The sequence below is a fragment of the Dendrobates tinctorius genome, unplaced genomic scaffold, assembly GCF_039654945.1.
Source record: "Dendrobates tinctorius isolate UK_male_01 unplaced genomic scaffold, ASM3965494v1 ptg000059l, whole genome shotgun sequence".
NCBI lineage: Eukaryota > Metazoa > Chordata > Amphibia > Anura > Dendrobatidae > Dendrobates > Dendrobates tinctorius.
The window spans coordinates 14,309,427-14,322,345 of NW_027361727.1; the positions used below are offsets into that span (position 1 = coordinate 14,309,427).

The 12,919-nt window shown below is 39.9% G+C and overlaps 1 protein-coding gene across 1 annotated transcript; it reads left to right on the forward strand.

The window, feature by feature from the left end:
* The first annotated feature begins 2,801 nt into the window (after positions 1-2,801).
* Positions 2,802-11,451, forward strand: LOC141092449 (chymotrypsin B-like). Its single transcript, XM_073578612.1, has 7 exons — positions 2,802-2,853; positions 3,114-3,217; positions 3,866-3,945; positions 4,857-4,935; positions 6,169-6,349; positions 7,514-7,647; positions 11,235-11,451. Exons 1-7 carry the CDS (start codon positions 2,802-2,804, stop codon positions 11,394-11,396), a joined length of 792 nt encoding a protein of 263 aa, XP_073434713.1. The 3' UTR covers positions 11,397-11,451.
* Positions 11,452-12,919: the final 1,468 nt, after the last annotated feature.

Sequence of the window (12,919 nt, forward strand, 5' to 3'; positions counted from 1 at the left end):
TCCGGTATCGGAATCGGCGATACCGATACTTTTTTTAAAGATCGGCCGATACCATCCGATACGATACTTTGAAGTATCGGACGGTATCGCTCAACTCTAGTCACAAGCCATCATACAAAGAAGAACTGCTTACATTTTTGCACCAGGAGAGGCATAAGGTCACCCAAAAGCAGTGTGAGAGACTGGTGGAAAGCAGCCAAGACGCAGGAAAGCAGTGATTAACAATCATGGTTATTCCACAAAATATTGATTTCTGAACTCTTCCTGAGTTAAAACTTTAGTATTGTTGTTTCTAAATGATTATGAACTTGTTTTCTTAGCATTATTTGAGGTCTGCAAGCACTCTGCATTTTTTTGTCATTTTGACCATTTCTCATTTTCTGAAAATGAATACAAAATTTATTGCTTGGAAATCCGGAGACATGTTGTCAGTAGTTTATAGAATAAAAGAGCAATTTACATTTTAATCAAAAATATACCTATAAAAAGAAAAATCAGACAAACTGAAAATTTTGCAGTTGTCTCTTCATGTTTTGCCAGCGCTGTAGATATTTTTCATTTTGAATAGTCGTTTTACTAGTCAAATTTCACAATCGTACACGCCACCACAATACAGCCGGGCTATTGCCGCATTTTGCTCTCGTGCCCAAGGTGAAGGCCGGCAGATTCATGCAAATACAGGAAAACAGGTCATAGTAAATTCAAGTAGCAGATGAAGTCCCATTTTATATATATATATATATATATATATATATATATATATATATATATACTAGCTGAAGAGCCCGGCGCTGCCCGGGCATAGTAACCAACTACGGTTAGTTATAACAAATTATAATGATTAGATCTATATATATAAAGCTGAGTGTATAGCCCCGCCCATGCCGCACAGCCACATTCACTATAATATCCCACATCATCCCGTCACAGCCGCTGGACTATTACCCCGTCAGCCAGAGATCAGAACCAGAGCGCTGAAGGATTTGCCCTAACTTCCATACAGGAGATCCCTTTAAGAGAGGCCTGGGGTTAGAACCAAAGCGCTGGATGGATTTGCCCTAACTTCCATACCAATGATCCCTTTAATAGGGGCCTGGGGTCAGAATCAGAGCGCTGAGGGATTTGCTCTGACTTCCATACCGGAGATCCCTTTAAGAGAGGCCTGGGGTTAGAACCAAAGTGCTGAATGGATTTGCCCTAACTTCCATACTGGTATATAAAGCACTAGACAGTTTCAAAGATAAACTGACATGAATCTCACCAAATAATATTATATGGAATATAAAGCAATAGGTGAAAAATATAAAATATAACTTTTAATCAATCATTTAAAAATACTAGTTATGTGTCACCCTGTGAAGGTAAAAAAGCAGCATACAGCTGCTTATCAGGCATTTGGGCCTATACTTGAAGAAGGAAAAACGGCCAAGCCTGAATATAGGGATATAGATGGTCACCCAAAACAAATCTCTATATGGGTGTACAAAAACATCTGTGGGTTACAGCAATTGAGAACACTTTCCAATAAATACCATGACCCCTTTTTTTGCATATACAGTATATATAATAACAATGCAAATTTTAGCCAGAAAGGTCAGCAAAGAACCAAAAAATGGCAGTCAGGTGAGAATAATATAAAAGGAACAATCTCACCCAATGGATGGACGGGCCAGGAGTCCGGGAGGATCCTCTATTCAATCCAACTGGAGAATGCAAAAGGGGAAGACAATACCCTGTCACATCCCTAACATCTGAATACGGCTCAAACCCCAGACTCCTGCCCTAACAAGGGCAGTCCAGAGCTGACCCTCACAACACATGCCCTGCACTTTCCCTAAGGCGATGTCCCGACGCGTTTCATCCAAGTACAATCATCTGGGGACTAAACTTGTAAAGTGCCATAGTGCTGATAATAAGATAAACTTCCACTCCCTATGCTGTCCACCATACCAATGATCCCTTTAATAGAAGCCTCTGGTCAGAATCAGAGCGCTGAGGGATTTGCTCTGACTTCCATACCGGAGATCCCTTTAAGAGAGGCCTGGGGTCAGTACCAAAGCGCTGGATGGATTTGCTCTGACTTCCATACCAAAGATCCCTTTAAGAGGGAAGATGTGTCTATTGGATGGAGGATGTGTGATGTGTATATGGGTACAGAAGGGGGGATTCATTTCTGTCTTGCTCTCTGCTCCTTTCTGGGGGGCAGACAATGGCTTGGAGCTTATGTTCCCGAGGATGCTAGATTTCTCTCACCATGTCAGTGTCTCCTGAGGTGTTTTCTGGAGTGGGAAAACTGTTGCTCAAAGCAACCAATCAGCTTCTTTTAAACAGCTCTGGTGAAATGAAAGATGCTTTGTGAATGGTTGGTGATACACACACACACATTCATTTATATATATATATATATATATATATATATGTATATACAGTGTGTATATATATATATAAATATATATATATTTCCTGATACAAACAGGATAACATCTAGACTAAATTTCATATATAAATCCAAGGTTCTAAATTTTGTTTTCCTTATGGCAACACTAGAACATTAAATTCCAGATAACAATTTTAGTCTTAGTAAATATTTACTACCTTTATACTACAAAAGGTAAAAAAAAAACCTTTTAAGATATGATACATGTCATTGCTGGAATGAGTAAGGTTGTAAATGAGCACCACAATATTTGTTCACCTTGCTTTGTACATTTTAACCAATCAGTAAGCCAATCCTTAACTCACATCTTGGAATCCTTTACTATAAAAGTTATTCATGTGAATAAAGAATGTGATCACTCACTATGGGTTTCCTTCTGATTGTCTCCTGTTTGGCTTTGGCCAGTGCGGCTTATGGTAAATTCAATTGTTGCATGTAATTTGTATAATTATATTTACAGCTAATTACAAAATCATTGCATTACTGTAATCAGCGAACAGGAACAGCAATGTATTATATGAGTCTAATAATTACATGGATGACAAGGAGCTAAACAAAGAGTTCAAATGACAATTCTAGATTAGAAAGAGTTTACATTTTACTAAATAAAAAATATTCTACATTTTATAATATTTTTAAAATATTTTAATAATATTAAAATCCTTGTTTTTACCAGGCTGTGGAGTTCCCGCTATCAACCCTGTTGTCACCGGCTATGCTAGGATAGTCAATGGTGAAGAGTCAGTTCCAGGATCTTGGCCCTGGCAAGTCTCTCTTCAGGTAACAATGCTTATTTTGGGTCTTTTTTCTTGATTTTTTTCATCACCATCTTCCAAAACGTTCCGATTCTCATCAATATTTTGACCTGATTTTTATCAGTCTATGGTCAATGCATCATTCTTTATTTATAGTAATTCATGAATTTTTCTAGTATGAAAAATTAATAAGAATGAAAGTTTCTCAAGTTTCTCTTGGCAAATTTTTAATAAAAAGTAGACCAATAGATTTGAACGAGCGACTTTGATTTGTGATCATCGCAAAAAATAGTCTTGGTTTTTTAAGGAAGACACTTGGTCCTCAAACCTCCCCCCCATGACATCTGAATAACCCATAGATCATAATGGGTGCATGTTCTATTTATGAAATACATGGATGGAACATATATGTGAAAATTGGATTTGTGCAGGGAGCAATACTAATTTTGCACAATGAAAAACCTAAACAAATATTGATTGAGAGAGGGAGCCTACCCCAACAATTCAGATGGCAAATGTCATGGGAAAGAGGTGTAGACATGTGGAATGTCTACAAGCCAATTCTTTGGTTTCACACCAGATAAGCTAACACTAAACATTATCTCGCAGGTCTTTTCTTCCCTCTTCACATGGAGAACAGATATTTCCTATATAATTCTTCAATATATTACAGGACAATACTGGATGGCATTATTGTGGTGGGTCCCTGATTAACAGCAACTGGGTGGTGACAGCGGCTCACTGCAGTTTTGCGTAAGTACAATTGTCCACATCAAACAAAAAATAATTCAATTTTTTTATACCAATGATATTGTCATGGTTAATGTCCTGGTTTCTCAGGGTTAATTTTGCCGGCCTCTCTTTGGATCTGGGAGGGGTATTTATACTCACTCCAGACTAGGATTCCCTGTCAGCTATACTGTTATTCTGGCTGTGTGACTGACCCCCCTGGTGTGCTGGTAAACTGCATTGCTTGTTTGATTCCCGTGTATGACCCGGTCTGTCCCCTCATGCTGTTCTCTGTCTCTCGTTTTGGTACTATTGTCTTCTCCGGTTCTGACCTCCTGGCTTGGCTATTGTTACCGTTTGCCCCTTTTCTACCGTCTATTGCCCGTTCTGGTTTTCTGATCTATTGCTACGTCCTGACTATCTGCTCTGGTTAACCCTTTGGTACTGTCCTGCTATCTCATGCTTTGACCCCGGCTTGATATGGTTTCTGTCCCTGTCTATGCCCCTTGGTAACTTGTCCCGTAGTTACCTTTCTAGGAGTTTCCCTGCAGCTCCTAGCTCTGTGGAGCTTAGGCCACGCCCCCAGCAGTCACGTGTTTCAGGTCCTGATAGTCTGAAGCACACATCGTCACCGCTGCTGCCCTGCTCCACAGGTATCTTTGAGCACTGTTTATGTACTCAGGACCCGCGCACTGGCTCAGTGAGCAAGTGCAGTGCGGTGTTCCTGACAGATATGTATTACGAAGATGACGAGTTCAGATGTCACTCCGTGGTCCTTCTAAAAGTTTTGACTTCAGATGAAAGTTTTGGACTAGCTAAGAAGAGATTTTGGTGCTTTATAAAAACTTACACATCTTGTGAATTTCTCTTATAAGAGTATCTTTTGGAATATGATGCAAGAGTTGGACATAATGGTGTTTTGGTGTTATCTGTAGTTTAACTGACCGTGTTGTTCTCGGAGAACATGACAGAAGTTCATCTGCAGAAGCAATCCAATCTCTGGCAGTTTCAAATGTGAGTTTATACCTCATTTTTTTTTGGTCTATAAGATAAAGTTTACAGACATGATAATTACTTAGGCTATGTTCACACCAGGTACCACAGGCACCTGTAGGACCCTACCAGAGTTTGTTGGTTTCAATTGTGGTGTCCACTATACATTCAGCTCAATATGAAGGTGCCTATTGCACACAAAGTGTGCACAGAGTCTCAAAGAGGCATCATTCACTGGATTTTTTTTTAACTTAAACAGATTACCTGCTCCATTTGGTGTTTTTCCACTGATTCTAGAATAGGTTTTCTTTTTCTTGTAGCTAAAAGTAGGAAAAATCAGCAACACCAAGCAACATAGAAAATACCTTGTGTAGCTCACAGCAAAAAACATCAGTTCTTCCAGCTTATTTGACTCCGTTGTTCTACTTGGAACAAAACAGTGTCATATAAGGTCCAGTCAAAGAAATGGCAAAAAGTGGCATTCAATGATCAGTTGAAGAAATTTGTCTTTTATTTGGAGGATTAACACATGGATCCATGGGAGGCGGGTGCAGTCGTGAACAACAGCCGTTTCGTATCGGTAAGGCACTTCAATGGGTCCATGAATTGCAGGAAGTGCATAGGCGGCCTGATTATCTATTCATTTCCTGCCATTCTTGGACCCATTAAAGCGTCTGACTGACGCAAAACTCCCGTCGTCCAAGACTGCACCCATTCCCCAGCATCCATGTGTTGATCCTCCAAATAAAAAGATGAATTTCTTCAAGTGACCACCAAGTGTCACTTTTTCCCATTTGTTTGACTGGATCTTTCTTTTTCTTGTGTGCCCCTCTGCTATAAAGTTTTGCGCCTCTGTAAAAATGGAGCAAATTTTGCCTTCAACCAATTGTGTGTATGCCACTTAACGTCACTGTGTTTTGACTGGCCAGCATTAGAAAAGAATAAGCAGACACCCATACAGAAGTTCTGTGGTATACTCCCAGGTACTTGAAAAGAAAATTTGCACCGATACCAAGGAGCATAACTTTGGAATGGAGCCCCTCCCCCCAAAAAAAAATAGAGAAAAACTGTTTCCGAATCAGTTGTGCAGCACCAATTGGTGGAAGTATTAAAATTATAGCTAAAAAAATCCAATGAAAAGTTTTCTTTAACTTTGAACTTTAATATTTTGTTTACAATTTTTTGAACCACTGTAAAATATAACTAATTAGTAAAACAAAATTATCAATTCTAAATGAATCTTCTTTTTTGAAGGTTTTTACTCATCCAAACTGGGATTCTAACACCATCAATAATGACATTTCCTTGCTAAAACTTGCCACTCCGGTGGTTATTGGCAACACTGTCTCCCCAGTGTGCTTAGCTAACCCCGGTGAAGTGTACGATGATGGCCGCCTCTGTGTGACAAGTGGATGGGGAAAGACAAAATGGTTTGGTAAGACAATGGGCTCACATAATTAGAATTAGTGATGATTGCTAACACTTAGACTGTGTTCACACATTATGGGCATGCTGCAGCTTTTAACTGAAACAGCCCTATGCTGCTACTGTCTTTCCTCTATTTCCTTGCACAATTACTTAATCTTTCAGGAAAACAGCTGTTCTGCTTGAAAGACCATGTTGACAATTATTGTGGCCAAGCGGCTCTCCCGGTGACAGAGCTGTTTTCTTGTGAAATTAAGCGAGTGTGCAGGGAAACCGTGAAAAGACCGCGGTGTCATGGACTGATTGCATGAAAAAAATTGCAGCATACACTATTCCCTTGCGCATTTTGATGAGACTCTATGGGTGCACAAAAAAATATCGGATCCCGTACAGAGAAGACTAGTGCATGCTATCATTTTTTTCACACAGACAACTCTATTCACAATCACCCACTATAGGTCCATTTAGAACGACCGCTTCTAGCCCATTTCACCCTCGATTATTGACCTGTTTAGGTTTAGAGTTCATAGTAGCGCTCATTTCAAATCATTTGCCCATGTAGAGATGGCGACCTGGACCTAACAAACTAGCAAAATTGTTGTTCATTGAATTGGTGGATCGTGTGTGCTAGCAAAAAAATATATATATATTTTTGACAGCACATCAATCCATGTAAAAAAAGGGCAGTGTGGAAATATAGCCCTTTTGAACTAACACCAGGGGCATACCTATAGTAGTTGCAGAGGTTGCAATCACACCTGGGCCCTGAGCATAAAAAGTCCCTTTGTCCCAAATTAAAAGACTATTACTATTAAGGAACTGTGTAATAGTTGAGGGCACTGTTGGAAATTTTTTGATTGGGGTCCACAAGTTTCGCGTTATGCCAGTGGCTAGAACATAGTCCAATACTGGGTAAATGTGCTGTTTATTTTTAACACATGTAGCACACGGACTGAAAGAAACATTCCAGTCAACGTGGCTTTTGCAAGTCAACTGGGCCAGATGGCTAGTGTTCTCCAAGGACATCGCCAACACTCAGGGAGGGATACGAAGCTCTCTTCTTGTGTAGGAATGAATGCAGAAGTGAAGTCTCCTGGATCAGCACTGAAATCAGGATGTTGGGGCAGAGTTCATATTTAATTGATGGATATTCAATACTTTATTTTCTGATCAGCTTTTAGCACTCCGAGCAAACTGCAGCAGACCGCCCTACCTGTGTTGTCCAATGAGCAATGTAAGACCTACTGGGGAAGCAACATCAGTGACGTCATGGTCTGCGCTGGAGCTGCTGGATCTTCTTCATGCATGGTTTGTGTTCAGCTATTTAAAATACAATTTTCGACTAGATTCCTCATGACTGACACATCGAATCTCTACAAAAAAATGAATCCTTTTTACAGAGCGGTACAACTATTTCAATATGTAAAAATGTGCTGACAAGTTTCTTCCACAGATCCTTGATCTAATGTTTTTCTTTCTCATTACCAAAAGCAGTGTTCCCCAACTCCGGTACTCAAGAGCCAACAACGGGTCATGTTTTCAGTATTTCATTTGTATTGTACAGGTGATGGAATTATTGTCTCTGCAGATGATGCAATGATCATCTGGGCAATACTAAGGAAATCCTGAAAACATGACCTGTTGGTGGCTCTTGAGGACTGGAGATGGGGAACACTGATCTAAGGGTCATTCAGACGTCAGTGATTTTTTTAGACGCAGGAAAAAAAAAATTTTCAGCAGTGTTTAGTCAATGTGTCAGTTTTTACCATCAGAATTTCATCACTTTTTCTCCTATGCAAAAAATAAAACTTATGTTGAATTCTCATGCTTTTCCTACCAGTCGGTGAAGATAAGATAGACGGCATTCGAGTGGTGTCCCATTTTTTCACAGACCCATAGACTTGCGTTGGCGACTTGGATCAAAATCAGACATGACTGTGATTTAGTGCGGACCACTCGGTCTGCGAAACTATGCGGACGTCTGAACAGGCCCATTGATTATAATGGGTTTGAGTTCTATCCGTGAAAACAAGGGATGGCGAATACTGATGTCTGAATGAGGCCTAACCTACCTACAGTGGGGAAAATAAGTAGTTGATACACTGCCAATTTTGCAAGTTTTCCCAGAGGTCTGTAATTTTTATTATAGATACACTTCAACTGTGAGAGACAAAATCTAAAAAAAATCCAGAAAATCGCAATGTATGATTTTTTCATAATTAATTTGCATTTACTTGCATGAAATACGTATTTGATACAATAGAAAACATAATATTTGGTACAGAAAACTTTGCGTCCTGTAGTTCTTGATAAAGTTTGCACACACTGCAGCAGGGATTTTGGCCCTCTCCTCCATACAGATCTCCTCCAGATCTTTCATATTTCAGGGCTGTCACTGGGCAACATTGAGTTTAGCTCCATACAAATATTTTCTATTGGATACAGGTCTGGAGACTAACTAGACCAGTCCAGGACATTGAAATGCTTCTCACGGAGCCACTCCTTAGTTGCTCTGGCTGTGTATTTTAGGTCATTGTAATGCAGGAAGACCCAGCCAAGACCCATCTTCAATGCTCTTACTGAGGAAAGGTGGCTTTTGGCCAAAATCTTGTGATACATAACCCCATCCATGCTACCTTCAATATGGTGCAGTCGTCCTGTGCCCTTTGCAGAAAAGCACTCTGAAAGTAAGATGTTTCCCCCACAATGCTTCACAGTTGGGACAGTGTCCTTCTTCAGTGTCCTTCTTCTTCCTCCAAACACAGCAAGTGGAGTTGATACTGAAAAGTTCTATTTTGGTCTCATCTGACCACAAAACCATCTCCCATGCCTCCTCTTGATCATCCAGATGGTCATTTGTGAACTTTAAATGGGTCTGTACATGGGTTGGCATGAGCAGGAGGACCTTGCATGCCCTGCAGGATTTTAATTCATGAATGCGAAGTGAGTTACTAATGGTAATGTTTGAGACTGTGGTCCCAGCTCTCTTTAGGTCATTGACCAGGTCCTCCCATGTAGTTCTGGTCTGATTCATGACCTTTCTCAGAATAATCCTATCCCCACGAGGCAAGATCCTGCTTGGAGCCCTAGACCGAGGAAGATTGACAGTCATCTTGTGTTTCTTCCATTTTCTAATTATGCGAACAGTTGTTGCCTTTTCACCATGCTGCTTGCCTATTGTCTTGTAGCTCATCCCAGCTTTATGCAGGTCTACAATTGTGCCCCTGGTGTCCTTAGACAGCTCTTTGGTCTTTGCCATGGTTGAGACATTGGAGTGTGATTGTTTGAGTTAGTAGTCAGGTGTCTTTTATACAGGTAACGAGTTCAAACAGGTGCAATTAATACAGGTAATGAATGCAGAGTAGGAGGACTTCTTAAAAGGAAACTAACAGGTTATACATACTCTTGATATCACACGTGCCTTATTACAAAACAGCAGTGACTCTCTTACTGCTGTCTCCAACATCATGTCCTCCCTCTATCTGAAACTGAACCTGTCTAAAACTCAACTTCTTGTGTTTCCTCTCCCTCTACTAACTTACCTATGGCCGATATTGCCATTTAGGTGTGTGTGACAACATGCCGGTTATCTTGGGATCATGCTTGATTCAGAGCTTTCATTCACCCCCCCACATCCGATCACTGGCTCGCTCTTGTTATCTGCACCTCAAAAACATTTCTGTAATTCGACCTTTTCTTACTTTTGACTCAGGAAAAACTCTTAATGTTGCTCTTATTCATTCTCGTCTGGACTTTTGTAACTCTCTATTAATCGGTCTCCCTCTTACCAATCTCTCTCCTCTCCAATTTATCTTGAATGCTGCATTCAGGATCAGATTCCTCACCAACCTTTACACCGATGCCTCTATCCTGTGCCAGTCATTGCACTGGTTACCCATCCACACCAGAGTTCAATATAAATTTATCACTCTCGCCAACAAAGCGCTCCACTGTTCAGCACCACCATACATTTCCTCCCTCGTCTCAGTCTACCACCCTACCCGTGCCCTCTGTCCTGCTAATGCCTTAAGGTTAATATTCTCAATAATAAGAACCTCCAACTACCGCCTCCAAGATTCTTGTGTGCTGCGCCAATTCTTTGGAATGCACTACCTAGGATAATTCGATTAATCCCCAATACGCAGTTTTAAGCGTGCCCTAAAACGCATTTCTTCAGTCTGGCCTATCGCCTCAACACATTTATCTAACTATCCCTGTGTTGCCCATTCAAAAATTTTTTCTTAACCAGGCTCCTCGTATCATGTTCCCACATGCTTTATGCATTTAATAGACCTCTGTGTCTGTACTGTTACACATTCTGGCTGATAACCGGTTCATGCATTAACAGGAAAACCCGATTTCTTACATTATGGCTAGTCAGAACAATGAAAGCAATTGTTTCATCCACCTTTCATGTCCCCCTATTTCCTCATAGACTGTAAGCTTGCGAGCAGGGCCCTCATTCCTCTTGGTATCTGTTGTTTATGTGATTCTTGTTATGCTGTAACGTCTTTTATTGTCTGTACAAGTCCCCTCTATAATGTAAAGTGCTACGGAATATGTTGGCGCTATAGAAATAAAATTATTATTATTATTAGGTCTGTGAGAGGCAGAATTCTTGCTGGTTGGTAGGTGATCAAATACTTATTTCATGCAATAAAATTCAATTTAATTACAATTGTGATTTTGTGGATTTTTTTAGATTCTGTCTCTCACAGGTGAAGTGTACCTACGATGAAAATTACAGACCTCTCCTTTTTTTGTAGGGTGGAAAATTGGCAGTGTATCAAATACTTATTTCCCCCACTGTATATATTAATATTCTTGTATCAATAATGTTTTCTCTTGTTTTGTAAGATTTTAAGAAAATTCTGAAAGAAATCTTTTCCTTTCAGGGTGATTCTGGCGGACCTCTCGTTTGTCAGAGAAATGGCGCCTGGACACTTATCGGTATTGTGTCCTGGGGAAGCAGCACATGCTCAACCTCAACCCCAGGTGTCTATGCCCGCGTCACCGAGCTTCGTAGTTGGGCGGACCAAATTATTGCTTCCAACTAATTATGAAATAAAATGTTAAATTATGATGACACAATAAAAAAAAACCACCTCTGAATATCGTTTATCTGTGGTAATCATTTCTCGCACTGAAGGATCATTCATATTTTTATATATTGAGGGTCCATTTCTAAAAGAATTTACATGTAAATATACATTAAAACACCAATTGCCTACACTATCAATACGGCTTTAAGTAAAAGCTATATCTGTTACCCATAACAACCAATCAGAGATCAGCTTTTATTTTTTAAACAGCTCTGGTGAAATGAAAGCTGGGCTGTGATTGGTTGCTATGTGTAACCCTCAGTTTTTACTCTTATCCAGTTTTGGTAAATCTGCCTCAAATTCTATAACAACAACATAAAATGGGTTTGATATCTTTTATTCTTTTTATACACAGCCTATTTTTTTTAATAAAATTGGCTAGGCTCACCGATCAGCTAATAAAAGGGGCCACTGATTGACATTGGCTTGCAGGCTACTTTATACTCGCACACGCCATGCATTAATGGCGGCACAAGTTATTACCAGATTGACGTTTAAATACTGAAGGCACCACGACTCCCTCTGAATAGTTAATAGATTGAATGATACTATTTGTGTCCCTACAGGAACATGGTCTGATCGTACCACATCTCCTGTGCAGGGAGGGAGCATGAGAGCGTACAGACATTACAGCACGGGATCGCAAATGATTCTTTTTGTGAGGTAAAACATTTTCCTGCCTGTGTTTTACCTCAAAGAAAGAATCATTTGTGACCCCCTGCTGTAATATCTGTATACTCTTTTACTCCCCTCCTGCCCTGGAGCTGTGGTATGATCCAACCATGTCCCTGTATGAAAACAAAAAGCAAAAAACACAAATATCCTGAACTAAAAAGTAAAAAATATACTGCAAATAATGCATAAAGGTAATAATAATAAGGCTATTTAGTAAACATAATTTTGATCAAAATAATGTACAAGCCATCCCGCCACTTCACGGCAACCCTTGTGGGACAGTCCCTACTCTAGTATTTAAAACCTTTTCACTTACCAAGTGACGTGGCACATTCACGTCATGTGACGTCACGTCATTATTTGCAGTATATATTTTTACTTTTTAGTTCAGGATATTTGTGTTTTTTGCTTTTTGTTTTCTCTGGTTAATGGTCATGTGTTGATATGCACTTACATTGTGCATACACATTAACTTACTTTCTCAGTTCAGATTTGTTTTTTATTCATTTCATTGTGCATTCAGTGCATATATGGGTGTGACCGCCCTCTTTCTGAGCTGGGAAAGCCATCCAGTCTGGCCTAAGCTGTTACTAGTGGTTCAGCCGCTCGATCCTTATTATTATTATTATTATTTATTGTTATAGTGCCATTTATTCCATGGCGCTTTACATATAAGGAGGGGTATACATAAAAACAAGTACAATAATGTTAAGCAATACAAGTCATGACTGGTACAGGAAGAGAGAGGACCCTGCCCACGAAGGCTCACAATCTACAAGGGATGGGTGAGAATACAGTAGGCG